This window comes from Crotalus tigris, unplaced genomic scaffold, assembly GCF_016545835.1.
Source record: "Crotalus tigris isolate CLP2741 ecotype Arizona unplaced genomic scaffold, ASM1654583v1 scf7180000018491.14276545383:2951260, whole genome shotgun sequence".
Taxonomy (NCBI): domain Eukaryota; kingdom Metazoa; phylum Chordata; class Lepidosauria; order Squamata; family Viperidae; genus Crotalus; species Crotalus tigris.
Genome location: NW_024097037.1, coordinates 1,479,136 through 1,503,622, shown reverse-complemented (window position 1 = coordinate 1,503,622; position 24,487 = coordinate 1,479,136). Strand labels below are relative to the sequence as shown.

General features: G+C 36.1%; 1 protein-coding gene across 3 annotated transcripts; it reads right to left on the bottom strand.

Annotated features, from left to right (window-relative positions):
- Positions 1-527: 527 nt before the first annotated feature.
- HMGXB4 (HMG-box containing 4) lies at positions 528-22,176 on the bottom strand. Of its 3 annotated transcripts, none has more exons than XM_039353065.1 (11): positions 21,981-22,176; positions 20,549-20,645; positions 19,889-20,025; positions 13,006-13,989; positions 12,544-12,625; positions 10,866-10,930; positions 10,515-10,620; positions 9,244-9,413; positions 5,506-5,628; positions 3,969-4,057; positions 528-1,346 (listed from the first exon to the last, which is right to left on the bottom strand). In XM_039353065.1, exons 4-10 carry the CDS (start codon positions 13,900-13,902, stop codon positions 4,013-4,015), a joined length of 1,488 nt encoding a protein of 495 aa, XP_039208999.1. In that variant the 5' UTR covers positions 13,903-13,989; positions 19,889-20,025; positions 20,549-20,645; positions 21,981-22,176; the 3' UTR covers positions 528-1,346; positions 3,969-4,012. The 3 variants fall into 3 exon arrangements, with proteins under 3 accessions (XP_039208999.1, XP_039209000.1, XP_039208998.1); XM_039353066.1 differs by lacking the exon at positions 528-1,346 and having other exon boundaries at positions 2,531-4,057; positions 13,006-13,073; positions 13,338-13,989; XM_039353064.1 differs by lacking the exons at positions 528-1,346; positions 20,549-20,645 and having other exon boundaries at positions 2,531-4,057; positions 21,981-22,175.
- Positions 22,177-24,487: the final 2,311 nt, after the last annotated feature.

The window sequence follows — 24,487 nt, the reverse complement described above, 5'->3', positions numbered from 1 at the left end:
GAGGTTGCAAAAGATGATTATATGATCTTGGAACACAGCAATGGTTATAAGTATGAACCAATTGCCAAGTATCTGAATTTTGATTACATGATCATGGGGATGCTTTGTTAGTATGAAATTATGGTCATACGTCACTTTTTTCAATGCCATTGTAAGTTTGAACAGTCACTAAACGAACTGTTGTAAGTTGAGGATTACCTATAATGTGCTTTTTCACTTCAGGACCCAGACTGTTATGAATGCCAGCAGACTGACCCACAAACTTCACATGAAAATTATGACAAACTCAGTTACAACTGAAGAGTTAAATAACTGTTCCTGGAAGACACACTGACTGAATTTCAAATAATAACCTTGGAGCAAAATTAAAAAATGGCATAGAGCATAGAGTTCTACAGAAGGACATATATGGGTGATTATCATACAAGGATAGTGTCATACTGATGGCAGAGGGAGAGAAAATTTTCTGATACTGAAAAACCTGTACATGAATTAATGGGAGGAAAGAGAAATGAATCAGAATAAAATTTCCAAGTATAAAAATGTTTATGTACAATACCAAGAAGGTTGAATGCAGGAACTAACAAATACATAAAAAACAAAAGCAATTATGTTCAAAACCTTTCACTATCAAATATGACAAGATATGTATTATACAAATGTGTACAAATTTTAAATAAAGGTACATCAAGTACATTTAAAACATCAAGTCTACCATATTGCAAATGGTAAATGTGAAGCAGATCTTCTGTTTAATCCAAGATGCTGAAAACTTAAAACTACATATTGTCTGTTTATGTATTACAGCCTTTAATTGACAAGATTATTTGAGCCACTGGAAGAAGGCAATTATTTTTGACTCTTCTGTGCTCACTTTTTGTGTTCTGATTTTTTTTCTAGTTTTTGTGATGTATCTGTTGGTGGGGTAGCACAGGACAGGAGACATACGGTAAGTAAAAATTGCTTTTCATTTGTAGGAGAGCTGTGTTAGCCTACAGCCCCAGATGTTTGATAGCACCAACTAACAAATTGTATTAAATAGAGTAAGCTTTTGCAAGATGTAGCTCATTTGGTCAGATGCGAGATATCTGATTATGCCTTTTAATTACATTTCTTAGTTGGAAAAGGTGCTACCAAATTCCTAATTTTAAAGACTTTCCACTCAATGCTGAAAACTCAAAGAACTTTCCAAAGCAGAGATATAGTGTGATGATTCTGCTAAATGTCCAGCTCTAAAGACTGATATTCTTCATTGCTTATGTATTGCTTGTATATTTGCACATCTCTGAGTGAGTGACTCACAGGATGATTCTTAAAAGTAGTTTGCCATTGCTTGTTTCCTAGGGCTGAGAGAAAAATGATTGGCCTAAGGTCATCAGATGGCTTCCATGTTTTCCTGGCTTCCAGCCTGATGCTTAATAACTGTATCAATTGGTTCTTATATTGCTTGTAGCACAGTTCAAATAACACAAAATCTGAATAAGTTTTTAAAGCCTCAAGTCATTAGCTCTTAACACACAGTACTTTAATCTTCAGGTTTAACTAGGGGATAGGAATGGGGACGGGCACTTCATTATTTAGAGAAAGTTTAAGATGAAATGATGGAAAACCAGTCAATTTAATACCCTACCAATTAGAAAAATATCCACTCTAAGAGCCTAGGAAAGAGATATATATTTAATCTTGGATTCAAAATTATTTTATTTCCTGTTTTAAGATTTATAAATCCTATGTGATAAGGTTACATGACATAGCATTTCAACATTTGTTTTATTCATTTTTTTAACCACACTGCAAGGATACAGCGATTCACAACCACAGTTGGGACCAGAACTTCTGTCCCTAAACAGTGTGAAGGTTAAGTGAGTCATCATGTGACTGCACCTAATTTTATGACCTTTTTGCTGTGGTCCTTAAATGAATCTGGTTTCCCCCCCATTGACTTTACTTGTGCGAAGTCAGATGGGCAGGTCACAAATGGCGATCACATTACCCTGGGAAGTCGCAATCATAAATATATGCAGGTCACATGATCATGAGAACTCTGCAATGGTCTTAAGTGTGAGGACTGGCCATATGTCACTTTTTTCACCCTGTTGTAATTCTGAACATTTGCTAAATGAATGGCTGTAAGTTGTGGATTATCTGTATTGCTATTTTTATTTGAATACTTTTTAAAAAATTCAAAATCTCCTTTGAATCAATACTTGTTATTACATGAAGTTCAATTCTGGCAAGGCTGTATAGATCATAAAACCAATACAGATAGTCCTTACAACTATTTGTTTAATGACCATTTCAAGTTACAACCGCACTGAAAGAAGTGACTTGTGACCATTTTTCACACTAATGACCGTTGCAGCAGCATCATGGTCATGTGATCAAAATTCAAATGCTTGACAACTGGCTCATATTTATGACTGTTGCAGGATCCCAGGTTATGTGATCACCTTTTGTAACCTTCTGACAAGCAAAGTCAATGGGGAAGTTACATTCATTTAATAACCGCATTACTAACTTAACAGTTACAGTGATTTACTTTACAACTGTGGCAAGAAAGGTCATAAAATGGGGCAAAACTGACTTAACAACTGTCTCAGCAACATAAATTTTGGGCTCAGTTGTGGCCATAGGTTGAGAACTATCTGTACATGTTTTCTGAACAATAGTAAGAGAAGGAGTTTTTTGTATTCTAATTAGAACTATATACAAAAATACACAAAAATGTAAACCCCTATATTAAGAATGCCATACTTAATCCTATGAAAATGCTTTCCTAGAGAAGAACAGATTCAGAACACTAAAGCCTGGATTTCTCTTCTTCTTATTATTAAATCCTTCAATATCACCTCTCTAACTGCCTCTACATGAATATTAGCACCATAAGAGAAAAAAGTCAATTTGCTGGTAGTAAGAATTGGAATTTGCGTAATTGGGGGAATGCTCTTGCCTTCTATGACAGTATTTTTAGCTGCTGTTTCAGAAGTCACTATCTAAATGTGAAGAATTTGGAGCTTGGAAATGTAGGCTAAGGATCTTTTCTCTCATAATCTGAAGATTGTGTGAAATATTACAATTCTATACTATAATTACTAGTGCTATACATGTTTTGAAAATTATTTGGAAGAATTGCTTCAAAACTTCAATGAACATGAATTAGCACCTCACTGCTACTTATTAAAACAAGTGTGTGTGGAGAAAAATACAGCTGCTTTAAGCAGTCACATTAAAGAAATAACTGTTTTAATGATTTGATTTCATTCACTACCATATTTGTATGTAGCCCTGTCAATCAATGAACGCAACATTTAATAAGAAGTCCTAATGTCAGAACAATTCTTTAGAGATAGGACAATTTTTCCCATCATTACTTAGAACAAGATGTCCATTATTTTTTTTCCATTCCATTGGTTTCCACTTAGAGAAGTACTATTTTATAGCAATAGCAATAACATTTAGGCTTATATACCGCCCAATAGCACTTTACAGCACTCTCTGGATGGTTTACAATGTTGAAGCATTAGTTGCATATTGCCCCAACAATCTGGGTCCTCATTTTACTTTCCTCGGGAGGATGGAAGGCTGAGTCAACCTTGAGCTCTGTCAAGATCAAACTCCAGGTTGTGTACAGTTCGCCTGCAATACTGCACTTTAACCACTGCATCATCAGGGCTCTGTTTTATACTAAAATATTAGTGGTACTCGGTCCATGGCACTTATTTGCCCCAAACTTACTTGACATTTCTAATTAAAATAATTCAATATATTTTTCTTTTATATTAAGGCTAATATATAAAAAAATTACTAAACTCTAGTTATGTAGAAACACAGAGACTTAAGAAAACATCTTCCAATTCTTGCAAATTAAGTTCAGAACTTTTCATAAAATCAAGTTAAACAGTTATTGACAAAAAAGTTAAAATTCTGTAGGTTGAGACTTGAAGAACACAATATATATGTATACACACCAGTAGCATGGCAGTAGATTACTTTCCACATTCCCTTTTTTTTGTCAAAGACCGGGCATTATGTAGGCAATATTATCTAATGTGTTTGACTGAAAAGACAGAAACATTAAATTAATTCAGTATGTATGTTACAAAGTGAAATGCTTTTTGCTTGAATAGAATAAGGAAAACCCCATCAAAAGTAACTTGTGGTTTCCCAGCCCCACTTCTGCATTGCCCAAATTGACAACAATCTTCATTTTTTGGTTCAGTATCATTTTTCCTATTTGTTTACTTTGTTTTAAAACAACAGTGGCTGAAATAGATGTGACAATTTCCTATTTCACATAATACAATTTTGTTTTAAGTCTCCCTTCTCACATAAGCATACAGAAAATGCTTAAAATGTGAGTCCTGGCCACAGTTGATCATGTCATGGTATCTACCATATTTTGCTTATGACCACAATTGTACTGCTCATCCCTGTTGTGAAGATACCAAAGGCTGCATCTCTTGGGAAATATTTTTCTCTGACCTGGATTATATAATTGTTATAAAGCTAATAAAGATGTTAGAAGGGTTTTTTTTTGCTCCCTTTCATATAGTTAGGTATAAACTTGTATCTAAATCTTATTAAATTCATTGGGACTTATGTTAGAAGTAATTAAATTAAGTAACAGATTCAAATGAATATTTTATCTCCATTTTATGCTCCATTTCCAAAAATGGAGACCATTTCCTCTCCACCTTGGATTTATAGGGATCAGCTGAGGCATTTGTACTGTTAAAATGGAACTCTTCAGCTCTCCTTCAGAGCCAAGGAATGGGAAAGCAAGTTGGAATGTATTTATTAGCTGTGATAACTCTCCAAACCCCATGCAATTAAGAGAGAGCTGCTATTTCAATTACCAGTTAGGAAAAAGGATGGAGCTACTTGCCCTTTTCAAGCCAGGATTAAAAACTCACTTTTTGATAATAGGATTAAATGAATGTTCAGGCTTTAAGTCTCTTTCCCCCACTTACAATACATGTATTATTGTATTTCAGGATGTGGTAAGATAGAGATGTTAACATAAAAGAAACTCTATTTATGAAAACTTCCCAAGGAGTGTATTACCTTCTATAGCTAGTCCTCGATTAACAGTGGTTAAGAGAGTCTGGAATTTACACTGCTAATCGGTGTAGTCATAAAGTGTGATGTCACATGTTTTGCTTATTGACTGCAATCCTGGTTGTCCCCATTGCCATTATTAAGCAAATTGTCATGTGAGGACCACCCCGATCTAAGCCATTCTAGACTTGGTCCTTCCCAGCTTTGGTAAGGTAAAGGACTGCCTCCTTTTGAATAATCCTCACCTGCCTATCCCTCCCACTGTCTCTGCCCTTTTGGCTGCCTACCTACCTCCTACCACCCAGTATCCCCTTCACCTAGCTATCCACTGCCACTGCATCTGCAGCACTGAATGCAACTATTGTACTGGATGGGGTCTCTGTTTGTGCCCTGCATAACTAAATTTTAAAACATAATAAGACAGCTTGGTAATTAAGGGTAACTTACCAAAACATGTTTGGGGCAGCCATTTAGTTCAGGTAACTGGGATGTGAGGCAAGTCAATGGGCCCAGAGCACAAATAATTGAATCCAGGAGTACTGATAAACTTCCTGATACAGCTACCATTCCCTGGGAGGCCAAAAAGGAATGAGAAAAGTTGTTAATCTAATATACTCAGTATCAATGTATCCTTCCTATTTTAAGTCCATCATAATTTTCTCAAATTCAGCAGCCCTATTCTGCTCTGTGAAAGAGCTTTTACAGAGGAATCACACACAGAGAAATGAATGAACATGAATTCTACTGAAAGCAAGAAAGGCTACATTCTGTACCACACATGTATAAGATAAGCAAACACAAAATGTAGCACTTCATAAAATACACAAGCAAAGTAAATTCTGAACCCAAATATGGTGTGCAATTAGCAAATTAAGTGCGCTGTAGTTCAGCAGGCTAATATATTTAAAATGGAGAGCCTCCACACTTCCTCTCTTTTTAGGCAGCTTCTTAGTAGTCTATTCTACAGGGCAGTTCATAATACCGTAATTAGGTTAGAATATCATAGTGGATCAGAAGTCCCATCTTCATCCAGCATTTTGTTTCTTAAAACAACAGTTGCTTCTGAGATGCTCTTAGCAGGAAGTGGAGAAATAGCTTATTTCCAATATTTGCCCTACCAATTTGATATTTGGATATTGCTTTCCATCTCCAAGGTTAAGAGTTTTTGATATAATCTGTCCATTTTTATTTGTATCTACTGCCATATTCTGTGAACCTGTGAATGCTAGAGTTTAATCAGGTGCTGTATGATAAAATATTTTCTTTGATCTGTTCTAATTCATCTTTCAATTGCCTTTACCAGATAAATTCAGATCTTTGGATGAGGTGATGAGATTTATTCCTTCTTTGTTTTCTTCTTTTTAAAGTAATTTCAGTTTTTAAACAATCAGTGGCACCTCTGAATAATGTAGTGCAGGTTAGAAACTTCATGATTTACAAGAAGCAGAAATAGTGATATATCAATTGCATTCCAATTATGCTAAATTTTGTAGATTACAGTACAATCTTCTACAACATAGCATACTATAGATTTTTGCTGCATTGCAGTTGCCATTAACCTTAACTACACACTACAAGAGATGGGACTTGAATTTTCAGCTCCAACTTTTGTAGGTGAGTTAGATTTATTTCAATAATTGTTTATTTTTTACTAGACAGGGGTGTCCTTTATCGCCATTGTTGTTTGTTTTAACATTGGAAATATTATTGATCAAAATTCGAGAGTCTCAGGAAATTAAAGGAATATATGTTAATAAAAAAGAATATAAGTTGAGAGCTTTTGCGGATGACTTGGTTGTTACTTTGTCGCAACCTGATTATTCTGTAGTAAACTTATTACAGTTGATTCATCATTATGGTTTGGTTTCGGGTTTTAAGATTAACGTAAATAAGACTAAAATTTTACCTAAAAATATGTCGAGTCAGGAGAAGCAGATTTTGGTCAACTTGACGGGTTTTGAGATTGTTAATAAGGTAAAATATTTGGGGGTGATGCTGTCTGTTTCTAATGCAAAATTATTTAAAAATAATTATGAAAGGTTGTGGGTCAGGGTACAGAAGGACTTGAAGAATTGGGAAAAGTTGCAATTATCCCTCATGGGAAGAATTGCAGTGATAAAAATGAATATTCTACCCAAGTTTCTTTTTTTGTTTCAAATGTTACCAATTTTGAAAAATGAGATTAATTTAAATGAGTGGCAGAAGGGTCTCAACAAATTTATTTGGGCAGGGAAAAAACCAAGGGTTAAGTTTAAAATTATGCAAGACTTCCGTGAGAGGGGTGGACTTAAGGTACCAAATTTGAAATTATATTATGATGCGGTGGTTTTAACATTAATTAGTGATTGGGTAAATTTGACAAATTCTGAGATACTTTACTTAGAGGGATGGGATTTACTTTATGGGTGGCATGCCTATTTAATATTTAATAAAAAAATAGATTGGGCTTTTAAATCTCATATTTTAAGAATTTCTTTACTTAGGATTTGGAGAAAATATTATAAAAGTGATTTTAAAGTACCATTATGGGCTATACCTTGGCATGCGATAGAAGGAATAAAAAGAGGGGTTAAAATGGATATGGTGTCTTATAGACAGTTACTTAAATGGGATGGACAAAACTGGCAATTAAAATCACGGGAAGAGTTAGCACAAGAAAATTTTACTTATTCTTGGTTCCAATATAGGCAATTATTAGATAGATGGAAGATGGATTGTAAGGTGGGTTTTCTTAGAGAAGATGAAAACCTTATTAAGCAACTGAAGGATCAAAGACAAACCCACATTAAGAGAATTTATGGGGTTTTAGTCGAATTGGACTCAGAAACGGAACTAATTAAAGATTGTATGATTAGATGGGCGCAGAATTTTGGTGAGCCAGTTTCATTGGACACCTGGGAAACTATTTGGGTGAGAAATGTCAAATTTACTCAAGCACAGAACTTAAGGGAGAATTTTTATAAAATGTTTTATAGATGGCACCTTGATCCACAAAAAATGTCTTATATGTATCCTGACGTGCAACCCAAATGTTGGAGATGTGGTTATAAGGAGGCTTCTTATTATCATATTTGGTGGTCATGCAGAGAGATAAAAGCATTTTGGATTAAAATATGGTGGAATATCCAGAGAATTTTTAGAAGGAGGGTAAAATTTACTCCGCAATTATTTTTGTTAGGTATTGTTACAGATTGTGATACAAAGGAGGTTGTATTGATGTTAAACTTGATCACAGCCGCTAGGCTGTTAGTAGGACAATACTGGAAGAAGGAATCTTTGCCTACATTGCAGGAATGGTTTCTTAAAGTAGCTTATCTGGCAGAAATGGCAAAGATTTCGGCTTTCTTAAAGCAACAAACGCAAGAGAAGTTTTTTGCTGTTTGGGATAAATGGATAAAATTTATACAATTTAGATTGGGTATACAAAAATATTATATAGTTTTTTCATAAGTTTTATTTTCATATATATTATAGATAATTTTTTTATATATATAAATATAAAGTTTTTAATTTAATTTTTATTTTTATTTTTTAAGCCTATATTCTGCTCTGGGAAGCTCAGGGGGGGGGGGAAGGGAGGGTTTTTTTTTTTTGGGGGGGAGGGCTGGGGGATGGGGTTTTTTTTTTTATTTAATATATGTATTGTTTAGTTTTATTTTTCTGTATATGTTGCCTCTTGTTTTGTATTATTTTTCCTTTTTTGTAAAATTTATAAAACTTTCAATAAAAAAAAAAATAAATAAAAATAAAATAATTGTTTATTTTTTAAAATAAAAACTCATTACAAAGGGTAGACATCTGTAATAAAATCTTAGGATGCGAAAAACTAGAGCTGGGGATCACATGTGACCTAGGGATTATCCACTCATGATCTGACTGAAGAACAATATTGTCAGCCCTATTAGATAGACACTAGACCAAGAAATCAACTACATAGGAAGCATTATACTACTTTTATTAAGATTGGTCATAATAACAGAATCTTGCAAGTCTGATTGTGCTTCTTCTTTCTTATAAATCTGAATTAAGGAGGTGCCTGTCTGAACTGCTTCCAAATATCTGTCTATGGTAGACTTAAAATATGTTTCAACTTGCTATTGCCTGGTAACAGATCTTATGTGTCTTTTCTTTAGTTTCTATAAATATTAAAGAGGAATGAAACTACATGATAGCTCTTGTACCTACTTCAGTCTCCTGCAGCCTGTGGCCAATAAGACTTAGAGACTCTCCGAGCAATTGCAGATGGGCAGCTACATCAATGGGATCTGTCTCAGGAACTTTCACTGGTGAAGAGGATAATACCATCATGCTAGTTGGGGACTTTTTATGGGGTGAAGGCACGCTTGTTAGAGAAGCTGAAAACAGACAATAAAACAGTTTAAAAATAGTACCCTTATACAATATACAAAAAAGTTAAAATGGGAACATCTCATATATATGAACATTTCTCTAATTCATGCCTTTTGGAAAAAAGAAGAGCTGGAAAAGCTGCCCAGAGATCCAGAGAGCATAGAAGTTCAATAATTATTATCAAATTCCCTCACAACTCAAATAATTCATGTTTGCATTGGCTCTGTCCAAAAAAGCTTTTCTTAAATTTCTTTCCGTTATTTTGGATTTGAATTTTCACAATTTCCAGGTAGTTGTGGGGCTTGAAGCCTAACATACACGGACAACATCAGATTGGGAAAGACAGTTCTCCAATCACTGGTCCATCAAAGTTCCCCTCTTCATATTTGTGCCTATTTCACATTGTGAATATTTTGTACTGATTGTTCAATAATATTTTGTCCTACCTAGGTGATAAAAGCAAGATTAACACAAAGTTCAAGAAATATCTTTAATGATAGCCTGGATTAAAATACAGTAGAATCTTGACAATAGCAAGAGTAAATTCTCAAATTTGGCTATAATGAATTAATTTAAGTGGAGTCTCTTGGAAATATACTGTTCTCACATCTGGACTGTGCTGCCCCTTCTCGGATAACTCAACTCCTCAACACTGCTTTCCTACATCTCTTATTCCTTTCCATCTATTACTTTATTTCAAAAAGGCAGCTGATAATTATCTAAAAGTCAAATCAATTTAATACACAATTATCAAAAAATGAAACAAATTTACATTTTTTGGTTCCTACAGTGTTTTGGTATTTAATTCATTGTTCTAATCTATGCAGACTTATTCTAGATAGTCTGATTAATAGCAAACTAATAGCAATCTTGGCTTAAAGCAGCTTTTACAGTACTTCTCAGAGCTTCATATTTGAATTTTGAGGCCTGGGAGTAAACCAAAGCCCTAATATCTGCCAATTTCTCATCAGCTGTTAATGATAAAATTTTGTTTGGAATCTTGGAGCAGTTTGATGAAAGAGACAAATGTCCCAATATATTTAGTTACAATAATACAAATTACCTTGGGAGGAAAACATATGAATATAATGGAATGTGGAAGCTACCTTTCAATTTTGGGGAACCCTCTGATGACATTGCTTTCCTCTTCACTGTCGTTGCCTCTGCTTTATTCTGCTTATGTTGCAAATACTGAGCCTTCTGCTTCCAAACCTGCAAAGAATAAGGAAAGCAAAACTGACACGAAAAACTGCATTGTTTAAGCAATTGATTAGCAAAATATGCAGCCCACATAGTTAAAAGTACTTAGATCCCAAGTATTTCATAATTATTAAATATGGGGGGGACTGCTATTCATAAACTACTCTGGGGAGTAAATTAATGCAAGCACCATGGTGGCATCATTCCAGGCACAAGCCAACTCAGATTTTTTTTTAAATATCTTCTCAAATATTTACCATCTTATCTTTCTCTGGAAGCTGTTTCCAAACCTCTGCTAGCTTTTTGCTCAGCTCACCAAAATCTAGCAGGAAATCAGAGAAGGTGAACAGTTCAGAATAAAAGCAGATAGTTTCTAGTTTTAATGAGGAATCTGATTCATGAACATTTAGTTAACCACTGAATCAATTATGACACATTAACAAAACATGTAACGATAAATATTTTTCAATAACTAAAATATAAAGCTATCCATGTCAGATTTTATATTAAATGTACAAAGCAAAGGCATCCCATAATTAATAATTTTATTTATTTTGGCAGTACAAACTACCATAAGATTGCAAGCAGTTCTAAAAAAATTCTGAGTGAGAGGAACTGGTGCAATCTGGCTGCTAAAAGAACAAAATAAGAGATAGATATTTAATTATCCTGATTTATATTAGCCAATACCAGTCCACATTTAGCAAGTCGATCTGTAAAACAAATTGTGAATGCACTATTAATTTATTTAGATACTCAACAAAAATTAGTATGCTTGTTTGTCTTTTGATAGTGCAAATTTAATTACTAGCATAACTCATTATAGCTACAATGGCAGCCATTTTTATTTATGACATAATACAGTTATCAACATTTAACTGAGCTGAGAGGAAATCAGTTTATACTTTGACCAAACTACTTAGTTTAACTAAGAATTAAATGAACATCTGCTGAAGTAATTATTTTACAATGATAGGCAGTAATCCTACAATATATGTACTTACCTGAACTCAGTAGTAGTGAGTACCAAGTTTTCTTGTATAAGAATTTAATAATTAATTTTATTTTTTTCCTTATGCAAAAAGTTCCCTACACTGTAAAAATATTAGAGATGGTTTCAACATTTGCACCAAGCTACACTGCCTGTCAACATACTTAATTCAAAAACTGTGTAACAAGACAACTCAGAACTTGAATTATGTTTGGCCATGTTGTCTTGAGAAGTAAAACACTGTTTGCCCTGTCTTATGGTTTTGTTTTAAAATATGCCAAAATATAAATTATTGCAGTATGTTTTATGTGGGCCTGCCCTGATCAGAAACTGTAATTGTTTTAAACTACAAGCACCAGAATAGAACTGGGAAATACCTTTCTATTCTTTAAAATTTGTTCTTTATAGTTCTAACTTAAAGATGGCCAGACAGGTTATTACAGTAAGTGTCAAATACTCTCCTCTGGGTTCTAATGTTATTAATAGCAAGGAAGGGACTAATTAGAAATTTAGACTTTTCAGTGGTGACATCTCGATTCTGGAATCTTCCCATTAGGATGATTCATGTAATGGTGAGTTTTGTATTTTTCAGCAACCTGCTAAAATGTGTTTTTGAGTATGAAATGCTTCTTTTGTGATATATAATTTCTTAACATAGATTCAGATTGTATTGTCAATTGCTACAATAATTCTCTGGAGTGGAAAGTGGAGTAACAGATGGTATCGGAAGAAAAATACTTTCTCGTGGTGATGCTTACAAGGAAATATCTCTTCCTGAAAGTGCAGATTTTAAAAACGTGTGTCTTTATAAGCATGTGCATAATCTCCTCATTTACTGCTCAAATGAGTATTTTAATCTTTAGGCAAATAATTTAAAGAAAATATAATAGAGGTTGGATTAAACAAACAACAAAAACTCAACCCTTATAGGGCTGTTATTTTACCTATTCCTGGATGCTCAGCCACAATATTCACACGATATTCCTTACAGAATACTTGGTAGGCAGACATATTTTTCTTCTTTGGCTAATTAGAAAAGGGGGGGGAGGGAGATAATATTTTACAGTATGTACTAGTATCAATTTCTTTCTAATGCCTACAAAAATAACTGAAAACCCATTTCATAGTACATTTCTTTATACATTAGTACCTGAGCTGATTTTTTTGTTATGGAGCATATGTTTTTAGCAAACAATAGTTTTATAGTTGAAGGGGAAAATGCAGTATTTCTTATTGCCTTCATGATGATAATGAAAAAGACAGCATCTAAAACATTTTGCAACATAAAAACCTCTGGAATAAATAACAGATTATGGCTTAAAATCTGGAGTTACGAAGAACATTTTGAAGTTGCTATTACAACAACCAACCATAACTTATAGTACTCACTTCCTATGCAGTTTTACCTTTTCTTTTTCAATTTTCTCAATCTTCTCTTTTTCTTCTTTCTTCTTCTTTTTCTCATTCAGGCCATCTGTACAGAAAACAGGTGGTAATGGTGAGGGAGGAGGAGGGGCAGGTAGAGCAAACTGGATGCTAGCTGGAGAAATAGGCAGTTGTGGTGTTATTTCTACTGCTGCTGGTGATGAAGAGAGTCCAGAACTCTTCTTCAATTTAGAGTGTTTTTTCTCCTTGTGTTTCTCCTTGTCTTTCTTCTTTTTACTCTTCTTTGATTTCTTTTTCTTTTTTATCTCCCGATATGAATCGTCAATGACTAGTTCTCCAGCTTCCAACTCACCTCCAGATGAAGATCCAGATTCCATTTGTGGTTCCAAGTTGGAAAGCTCAAAGTCACTGCTTTGGCCTTCAGGGAAGAGGGATGTCTCTGGGCTGAAGCCCTCAGCAGGAGAAAGGGGATGGGGATCTGGAGGTGGCTTGTGCTTCTTGCGCGATGATTTCATGAAGCTGTGTGTATCAAGGCTTGGGGGCTGCGAGCTTTGTTCATCCCGAATAGACTTCTTAGAGGTCTTTTTTATAGCTCCAGAATGTGAAAAGGGATCTTCTGTTATGCTACCCCCTTTCTCTTTTGGCGAGAGGATTAACTTCATTTTTAAGCCATCAGGTTCACGTAAGGTTAGCATTTCAGTGTTTACATATGGTGGTTTTATTTTTTTGGATTTGTGGAAAGTTCCATCATCCAAGGGTGGATCGCTGCTTCCACTCAGCTTCTTCTTGTGATGTTCCTTCTTACTCTCTGAATAACTGGAAGCACTGAATGAAGAATGAGATGATTTTTCCAAAGTCCTTTTAGATGATTTGGAGCTAGTGGCTAAAGGAGTGTTGATGGCTTTAAGCAAATCCATGGCAGAGAGTGAAAAAAATTGTTGAGAGTGAAAAACAATTACTTTTTCCTATTCTTTGATGACTCCAAAGTTCAAAAGGATAAAAGTCTAAAAGAATACAGAAAAAAACAGGTAAAAATAAGTACATGCACCAGACATCAAAACCAACTGTATCTTCATTTACAAACTGTCCTAATGTCAGGTTATTAAACTACCCAGCTGAAAAACTTCAGCTGTTGTTCTTACAAAGGATTTTACCCTAAGGCTTCTGGATTATTAATCTTATATTCACAATCTTATATTCTCTTTTAGTGAATTGTATAAATAAAGTACACAATGCAACAATTTATTTAACATCTTACACCTCATTTTCTGGATTTGCAAGAAAGGAAAACTGCAAAATACAATATATTATCAATATTCAAAATCATATTATGTAGGGAACAGAAAACAGTATTTCGAGTAAGAAATCAGAAGTCAGAAAAATAAAACACAGGGCTGGAGTAGCAAGAAACTAAACATAAAATGCCTAAAACATGTGTAGGGCTAGATATATATAAAACAGGTACCAGGCAGATTTTCAAGAACAGGGATTTCCACAACTGAATACCCCCAAGATGGATAATATGACTAAAGCCCTGTCCTATTTTAGGTATCCATTACACCCATTAAAAAAGTGCAGGGCTTCAACTGCATAACCACACCTGCCATTTTGACTTTTTTTGACATTCTCTCCTCAGTAGAACTCCCACAGGAATGTTCAGCTGTGCTTTTGCTTTTCTCAAATAAATATCTTTGGATCTTGGTTAAGATGTGTGGTGGGAAAATACCAAGAACCAGAAAGTTTTTAAAGATCAAAAGCAATACTCAGAAATGTAATGGCACCTGGTGAACATGATGGAATACTGCTTAATATACTCATGATGTCCAATATAAAGTATTATGGTAGTAGCACTATTTTGATCCACCTGATTACTTTTAAAGGCAGAATCATAAATTGTGACTGATTGAATGAATACAATATTAATCTAGAACAGCGGTTCTCAACCTATGGGTCACGACCCCATTTGGGGTCGATTGACCATTTCTCGGGGGTCGCCAAACAAGGCGATCCGCCATTTTTCCCCCTCGGGGGGCAGCGGCGCACATGCGCGCTGCGCATGAGGGCGGCGCCGCGCATGCGCGGCACGTTTCTGTGACGGGGGTCGCCGTCACACAAACGTTGAGAAGCACTGATCTAGAATATTGACTAGAAACTAACTTAGGTATTTTTAGAAACTATTTGAGATAAAAGAGATAGAAGAGACAAGAAGGTTGAGAAGGTTGCTCAATGATTACTGCTGCTTGACATCTACTGATTGTCCGTTGAATTGTTGATTGCACTGATTGCAGTTAATTACTGAGATGACACTGGAGCATGGTTTTAACACACCTGGAAATGTGAGAAGTTCCTGGACAAGATAGATGAAACTCCTCAGGAAAGACACAGAAAAGTGAACACCAGAGAAGGGGAAGACAAGTAGGAAAATACTCAGTGCTAGTGGAATTTGGTAGCTGATATTATAGTTTTCTTCTAGAAGACAATTCATGGCTACTCTAATAGTGTGCTAATCCTGGTTTCTCAAAATAAAGTGGGCCAAAGAAACCAAATAACCACTTTAAGGAAAAAGAAAGTTGTGGTGATTGGTGATTCTTTGCAGAACCAATGTAGCAGTGAGAGATTTGATATAACATCTGGAAGGTGATTTATATAGGGATGAATTTTATTACCTGAAACTCTTAATACAAGGTATCAAATATGCCATAGGCATTACTGAAACTTAGTGACACACGATGGACACACAGCTCTTCTTGTATCTTACTCAAAAGGAAGAGACTCAACAAAAAGAGAGGGTATTGCACTGAAAATAAAGAAATCATATACCTGTACAGAAATTCATAACAAAATATCATTATTATAGATTGCCTGATAGGAAATGTGGATATGAATGAGATTGATGTGGTCAAATATCCAAGCTTACAAGAGCCATGTGATATCAACAATAGATGTTTTGATCTATCCTGGCACGGGCTGGAAATTCAAACTCTTGTCAAGCATTAGAGATCTCACAACCTCCTTTCTTGTTAACAACTTTATTTGTCAGAACATGGAAGAAGGAATAAAAGAGCCTGATATCTATCATACACATAATATTTACCAATAGCAAAGAATTGGCTGAAGGATGGGAAAATGACCCAAAAGTGCGAAAGTGACCAGAAAGAGCAGATTTTGATTAATTCAGCTGGACAGTAGGCCACATCCAATAGCTTGAAATCCTGCAAAACAGTGTTTGGGAAGCTTGGGAAATCCTGCAAAATTAGCTAGTGAAGGTATAGGTCAGCGGTTCTCAACGTTTGTGTGACGGCGACCCCCGTCACACAAACGTTATGAGCATGCGCGCCGCCCCCCATGCGCGGTGCACATGCGCGCCGCCCCCCATGTGCGGTGCGCATGCGTAGCGCTGCCCCCGGAGGGGAGAAAATGGCGGATCGCCGCCTTTGGCGACCCCCGAAAAATGGTCGATCGACCCCAAATGGGGTCGCGACCCATAGGTTGAGAACCGCTGGTATAGGTAGTCTTTAGGTTATGATCATCAGATCATGAGAAATAATTATCCTGTACTCTGTCTTGTTTAGGTACTACTTGGAATACTGTGTCAGGTTCAGGGCACCCTTGGAATATCATTGAACAGTAATAAATTCAGAGAATGGCTGCCAATATGAAAACCAAATCCTGTGAGGAACAGTTGATGGAGCTGGGCATGTTTAGCCTGCAGAAGAGAATGAGGGGAGGCAGGATAGCAACGTTTGATATCTAAAGAGTTATCATATAGAAGTAGTTCCCAACTTACAAGTATTCATTTAGTGACAGTTCAAAGTTATAGTGGGATTGAAAAAAGTGACTTTCAACCGGTCCTTGCACTTGCAACTATTGCAGCATCCCCATAGACATGTGACCAAATTTGAGTGCTCGGCAACCAGCATATATTTATGATGGCTGCAATGTCCTGGAGTCACATGATCACCATTTGTGACCTTCCCAGCTAACTGCCAACAAGCAAAATCAACGGAGGAAGCTAGATTCACCTAATGACTATGTGATTCACTTAACAATCACCCTGCTTAGCAATGGAAATTCTGGTCCCAATTATGGTCTTAAGTTGAGGACTACCTGTAGAGGATGAAATGAACTTGGACTCTGTTGCCCTAAACAACAAAGCCAGAACTAATGGGTTGAAACAAAATGGAAATAGATTTAAGCTATATCTTGGTTCGCAAATGGGGCACCTCAACAAACTCACAGTGATGCCATGGAATATTTTATATTTTTGTGATGTTCATTTGCAAAGCTGGGTTTCTGGTGGTGGTTGTGTTAAAAAGGAGGTACCATGCAAAAATCAATGTGGAGCAGCAAATAAGGGGTGATGGTATCCAATATGAGTCCAAAGTTTAAGAAACTGTGAAGTGCCCGAGAAATGAACACATCCTATTAGTAAGTAACATGGTTATTTAAGAATGAAGTGAACATATATTTTCTTTCTATTTATGTTAATGATTTTTGTCAATTGATTATTATATAGTTAGGACATAATATGCTGTTTGGACCTAACCATGTAATAAACAGAACAGTTAGGCATTTATTTTGGCTGTGGAAAAATTACTGAGACACTAAGGACTGTGAATTGTGAAAGACTGGGAAGCTCTGGGTTAGATATTAGGTATTACATACATTTTTCTCTTAATGATATTATTTCTTGTTATTTTTAAATATCCCACAAATTTCCTATATTTTTCCAAACAGTTTGATTTCAGTTATTAGGAACAGTTTCTCCTCTGTAATTCTCTCATTCTCTGTTACTGAAATTTTCTTCTGTTGCCCAGATAATCTTTATTTATATATAATCTTTAATCTATATTTTTAACTAATGCCAATTTATTGCATCACAATTTTATAATTATTTTGATAAATGAAGAGATATATCATGCTAATTCTTTTAAATTTAGAAGACATATGTAGAATAAAATGGCCCTATCCCTTACATTGTCTTCAATGAATATAAGCATACATTTTAATACAAAAGGAAAGTAAACTGGAACCATTCTGATTTGGATATTATACATCAAGAGAAAACTGATTAAATATTTTTTTAAAAAATGTTTTTCCCCATTCTGATTAGAAAATCATTGCCCAAGAAAAAAATGAATAATTGTTTTAAAGAAAAACTGTGAACCTTTCCCAGAAACTATTCCTCCCCTATTTTTTTTAAAATAGCCTAGTAGTGACTAACAGAAGATAAAGAGTTACATTTCTGTGACTGGTGAAAAGGGAACCATTTTTCCACTCTTAGTTTATTTGGTCTTCGTATGCCAGACTAGGCTTCTCATTACCTTACATGGAATTCTAGGATTAACCTCCATATAATTGTTGTTTAAAAATGGTTACCAAATTAGTGCTTAAATACAGTTTTACCTAAGATAGTTTTAAAAGATAAAACAAATCCATAACTGCAACACATGCTTACATTAAATCAGTGGTTCTCAACCTTTTTAATGCCGCGACCCCCAACTGGTTGTAAGTTGAGGACTACTCAACCGGTCGTAAGTCAAGGACTACTCAACTGATGCAGCACCGTTTGCAGAATGGGACTTTTGGCGGGCTCAGCAGGGCAGAGACAGCCTGGACAATTCCTATTGGCTTTTGAAAACCAATAGAATTAGACTCTATTCAAGAGAGTCTATTCTATTGGCTTTTAAAAGCCAATAGAATAAAAGGGAGTAGCACAGCTAAGGAAAAGGGGGAAAAAATGGCGGACTGCGTTGTTTGGCGACCCCCGTGAAATGGTCGTTCGACCCCAAATGGGGTCCCGACCCACAGGTTGAGAACCACTGTATTAAATCTTTTATATTTAAAACAGAATATCTGAACATTAGAAGAAGAGAACAGAAATTATGATCAAAATGATCTGCTTATAATTCAAATCTCACTAATCAGATTTCAAAACAGAATGCTTCGCTAAATGGAGTAACTCAGCAAGAATATTTTTTATTTTTATTGTCAATTTTTTAGCTATTCCACAGTATTTTACATAATAACAATAAGAACTTCTTAAGTTCTTTAACATTTACCTAACTTCAACAATGGTCAAAGTTAAAAGGCTGAAATTAAATTCAAACATGTGAGAAGTGCTGTTGAGCTACAGGAAACCTGGTAAAGAATTGAGGTTTACCTTATTCTGGATAGTAAGTGCTTTTCAGCTGTTTTAACATTCAAACTTGTGAAAGGTATATCTAGTTGGGTCCAACATCATTTAATAATAAATAAATAAATAAATTTATACAGGTCTGAGCTACATCCCAAACTGATCACAGCAATGTATTCTACATGAAGCTACTATATTCCAGAATAGTTTCTGGAAGTTTCAATTAATGAAAAATGCAGCAGTTCATGATACTGGATATATATTACACTTGTGTTAAAAGTTCAGCACTTATTGCCAATTATTCTGTAAAATAGTTTAACATGTTTGTTTTAACATCCAAACTCCTAAATCTATTCTGATGAGTTTGTATGCTGAAAAAATGCAAAAGTAACTCTCTTGAAGTTGCCTTTACTTTTCAAGGTCTGTTTGCTGGACCACAGCAGAGGGCCTTCTCTGCTCTTGCTCTCAAGCTATGTACACTCCCTCAAGAGCTGCACTTGGCTCCCATTCTTGCCACTTTTCAGAAAGGACTCCCCCATGGGCAGAAAAATGGGGTATAAATGAAATAAAGATAGTAATATTAGTAGTAATGGTAATAACAATAATAAACATTTATAATTTAACTTTTTAGATGCTGGAATTTAGATTTCAGTTCATAGAATAATGACACGGAATAATAAACTCATTGTCAATGCATTCCTAATTCAATTGTTACCATTTTAACAAAATCAGAGCAGAAAATCTTCTCCTTCTCTCAGTTTTCTCACCTTCAGTCTATGTTCTGTATTCCTCCTGACTTGAGCAGCTCTCTCCTCCTTTTCCGGAAGCAGATCCTTATAGGAACGTTTCTTTTCTTATTGGGTTCTGCCAGCTGCTAGTCCCACACCATCTATTTGGTTATTACCTAAGAAAGGAATACAATTAAGATGAAAGGAAGCCTTAATTATAAGATACCACATTATGACCCCGAATAAATGATGATGCAGAAAAGAAAGCAGACAATACAGGCAGACACCCATTCCCATTTAAACAACAGTGGTTCTAAGTTGTAAGTATGCTTTTAAAAGAATGAAATTGTATTCTTATTCAATTCCTTCCCTACGATAAGAATTGAAAAGGCTGTGCATACAATCAAGGACATAGATATTAGTATAGTGCCATGCAGAAATTTTGCATCGGGCTCTAAATTGAATTATTATTCGTTGGAGCAGACAGAATTAAGAATTAAGACAGAATTCTACCCTATCAATATTCTATACTATTCTTTGTGACACTCTTGTTCCAGTCCTGATTCCCTCAAAGTTGAGAATAAGGATATGAAAAGCTGTAGACACCCAATCCATGCAAGGCATTGTCCCCCCCCCCCCAGACTTTGGCTGGGCTACTATATTTTTCATAACATCTCTTAGATTAAGAAATAATCCTACCATTTTTTCTGGGAGTCATCATAAAGTCATGTCTCTCCTGCAGGGATCTGGGAATGTGTTGCCACATCTAGCCTCCTTCCCAACTACAGAGTAAGGTCTAAGAAACAGAAAATAAGAATCACCCTCCCATAAAGTGAGAATCATAATGCAGAAAGGAACTAAATATTTGAAATAATGAAAAGTAGAAGGATGAAGAGATGTTACTATCTACAACGTATGTTTACCCTTCAAAGAGATCAAAGCACAGAGAAAGGAACTAATTTTAACAAGAATTCATTTATCCAATGTCCTTATTAATAGATAGAGAAGGAATTCTTATTAAGATGATAGCTAATGTTCTATTTCAAGTAGCTGGATGCTAGGTTCCAGATTTTATTTAAAAACAGTGATCAAATGGCTTTTATAATGTTACAAGACCTTTCAAATAGAGAGCTGTATTTAATTCCATGTATTTTAAGTTAAGGTTATATATAATGAGAGTATGAGATAGAATTGTGAGGTATATAGCCACCAAGAGTAGTTTTTGATTATGTCAAGACATAAATGAAATAATCCACTTGGAAACTGCTTTTGGACTTTGTTACTGAAAATGAAACATTGACTTTGTTTTGCTGATTAGATAAGTTTGTTGTCATAGAAATGGCTAGTATGTACTACTATGTAAAAATAAAAAGTTGAGACTGTATGTTATTTTATTCTACTGTGCTAAAAAATTAGAAGCCAGTGCTTTTGTTCCTTTTCCCCCTACACTTTCCTCTCTTCTCTCCCCCCCACTTTCCCACTATTTTCCTTTCCTTTTATTTTATATTCTAATAAATAAAAAGAAAGAAAACAGGAAAAAAGAAAACTCTCCTTTCCCTGAGCTCTGCAGCATTTTCAGCTTCTTGTGATCTAAGTTGTTCAGAGGTTCCTCATCTTGGCTCATGAATGACAGTTCAGTGAGAAGGGCAAATGCTATGTCTGTTACTGAAGCCTTCCTTCTCTCCTATAAGAATGACAGCTGCTTAAGAGTTTCTTCCAGAGCATATTTTTTAAAATTGTTTTGGAGCGTAGCAATAAGGCAAAAAAAAAATAGTTCCAGGATTAATTTTTTTAAATTTATTTTTGTATGAACAACAGTTTCAACCTCCGCTTCTAAAAGGCAGCCAAAACAAGCTAAATTACAACTGATGCGCTCCCGCGACAGAAAAACTTTCCCTCGGTATAAATGGGAAATACAAAGCTCAACTGTCAAAAGACTTTATTCATTACAAGCGCTATAATGCCTTGGAAGACAAATCCCGAAGAACACAATCATCCTCCATCAAGCGAATGCCTCCTAGATAATAACAGTTCCCGCCACAAGTCTCTCTGGCAGCCTGTTGCTTATTCGGCGTTACCGTCCTTCAGCCAAGCCCAACACACGCGCCCCTCTTCTCCCGGTTGTGCTTACAGTGAGAGATCAGGCCTCACACAGACAGTTAGGCACGAGCCGTAAAATCCGTCAAACAGCGTCCTCTCCCTCCAACCGCGGCAAGAGGGCCGCCAGGACAAGGATGTCGGCGCCGGCCCGCAGAGGCGTCGCCGGGGATAGCCGCAGCCTCCCGCAGGCCGCGCTAACAGTGGCCTGAGTCCCGCCCCTCGCGAGAAGGCGGAGAGGCGCGGGATCTCGCGAGAGTCAGTAGAGTAGACATCGCGCGAGATTTCAGCGGGAGACGGTGCGGCCCTTGGAAGTTTGTCTCTCGTGGGTTTTGATAGCGGAACAAATCGGGCGGGCCAACTAGGGGCAGTTTTTACAATACTTAACAAGTTGTTCGCGTCTCTGCTTGGTTCGGCGCAGAGCGGAGTGTCGGATCAAGCGTCCGTGGCTCCCCAAATGTGGGGATGCGGTCACCAAAGACGATGCTATTTCCTTAATTCGAGCATCGCGCTCCATGGGGCGCTTTTCGACTGCTCCTAGTCCTGCTGAACGGCAGACATTTCAACCGATAATCATATATGTTTCACAAAACAAATTTAAGACCGTTCAAGTTTTCTTAAAAAGATTTCCTAGTCCTTAGGTTCAAAGGCATGATTTTAGGATTCGTTCGTTTAGGAGCCTCTCTTAGCTTGACTAGCGACCGACGGTGTAAAATGCCTCTTTTCAAGCTGTTTGAAATTGGAAAAATGGCAGGGTGAAATAATTGTATTAAAAAGAGGCACGAGTGCATCTAAGATCTAACCTTATTTAAAATTTGTAATGTTTTCATTGCTTTTGAGTCCAGAGTCGCAAGAGTAGGTAGAGTGGCAGTCTATGCTAGCTCAGAAAGTTTGACTAAGGGAATTATTTTACAATTGTTTGTTTATTACAGCAATGTTTATTACAGTCATGTGCCAGAATCCCAAACAAAAGTATTAAAAACAATAATAGTAAAAAACAATAATAAAAGGAATAAACTGGTTAATATTGCAGTTGGTAGTGGATTATTAGTATGCAGTTAAAGTTTGCTTAATTTTACAAACAACATAGCAAAATTTGGCCATATTCAAAGAAACTACTTTCACTGATCTGATAGTTGCATGGAACAAAGATCAGTATTTCCCAGATATTTTATTAGGTAAGGTGTTATAAATTGAGTCTGTTCTTATAGAACAGGGGTCTTCAAACTTGGCTTTTTTATAACTTGTGGACTCAGCCAGAATTCCTCAGCCAGCATTGCTGAAGTCCACAAGTCATAAAAGGGCTAAGTTTGAAGACCCCTGTTATAAAAGATGCTATACATTAATTTAAACAATGCATTAAAAGTTACACATTAAAATACTAAACACTGCTGTAACTGGCTAAGAGCCAGATGTGCTGAGGGTGAGATCTTACCCCATCTGCCAGTGTTGAGTGTCCTCAGGGCTGCAGGCCACATGGCAAACCCACGTATTAATACCTTCAGGAAGGCCAAAAGGGTGGGGGCAGTTCTTACTCTAGTGGTAGAATGTTCCACAGGGATGGGCCACAGTGAAAAAGCCTCTTCTTGATCCTGCCTGCTTCAATTTCTTGGCAGAAGGGATCCATAACGCATCTATGACACAAGTTGGGCAGGTTTGTCCCATTGGGGATAGATGGCTCCTCTGATACAATTGATATCATTACAGTTGTTTGGAAATCAATATAAAAATCACCCTAGGAAAATAATGCTTCTATTGTTTGCAATTACAATTTAAGTCATCTTATTAGTCAGTTTTTCTATAGCAGTGGTTCTCAACCTTTTTAATGCCGCGACCCCCAACTGGTCGTAAGTCAGGGACTACTCAACTGGTGCAGCACTGTTTGCAGAATGGGACTTTTGGTGGGCTCAGCAGGGCAGAGATAGCCTGGACAATTCCTATTGGCTTTTGAAAGCCAATAGAATTAGACTCTATTCAAGAGAGTCTAATTCTATTGGCTTTCAAAAGCCAATAGAATAAAAGGGAGTAGCACAGCTAAGGAAAAGGGGGGAAAAATGGTGGACTGCGTTGTTTGGCGACCCCCGTGAAATGGTCGTTCGACCCCAAATGGGGTCCCGACCCACAGGTTGAGAACCACTGTTCTATAGATTGGATGGCAGGTAGCACACAGTCTGATTTACCAGTCTACCTATTAAATAAATCCTTAATAGCATTTTTTGATCAGCTTGTCTACTAGGCACAAGGCCATCTGAAGAAATGTGTTGTTCATTGCTGGGCTACATAGTTATAAAAATATGGCTGCTAATATCAATATTCTCCATTCAGCTTTTGAAGACTTTGATCTTCTCATTTTCTCTCAGCTCAACCAATCGCACAGAATTGTACAGGAAAACAGGAGGAAAGAGCACTAAACTATCATGAGCTTCTTGACAAAAGGCAGGAACATGTGAACTATAATCGTACATAAGTATAACCAGTGCTTTTTTTCTAAAAAAAAAAAAAAGGTGCTGGAACTCACACATGTCATACAACCAGCCTTGC

Bases quoted from the DNA above. Each gene is read 5' to 3' on its own strand.
- HMGXB4 (XM_039353065.1), bottom strand. From the start codon at position 13,902: ATGGATTTGCTTAAAGCCATCAACACTCCTTTAGCCACTAGCTCCAAA. The intron at 9,414-10,514 runs GTAGCTTCCACA...GTCTGTTTTCAG, and splicing joins GGGTTCCCCAAAATTGAAAG to CTTCTCTAACAAGCGTGCCT. The intron at 5,629-9,243 runs GTAGGTACAAGA...TTGGCCTCCCAG, and splicing joins ACAGGCTGCAGGAGACTGAA to GGAATGGTAGCTGTATCAGG.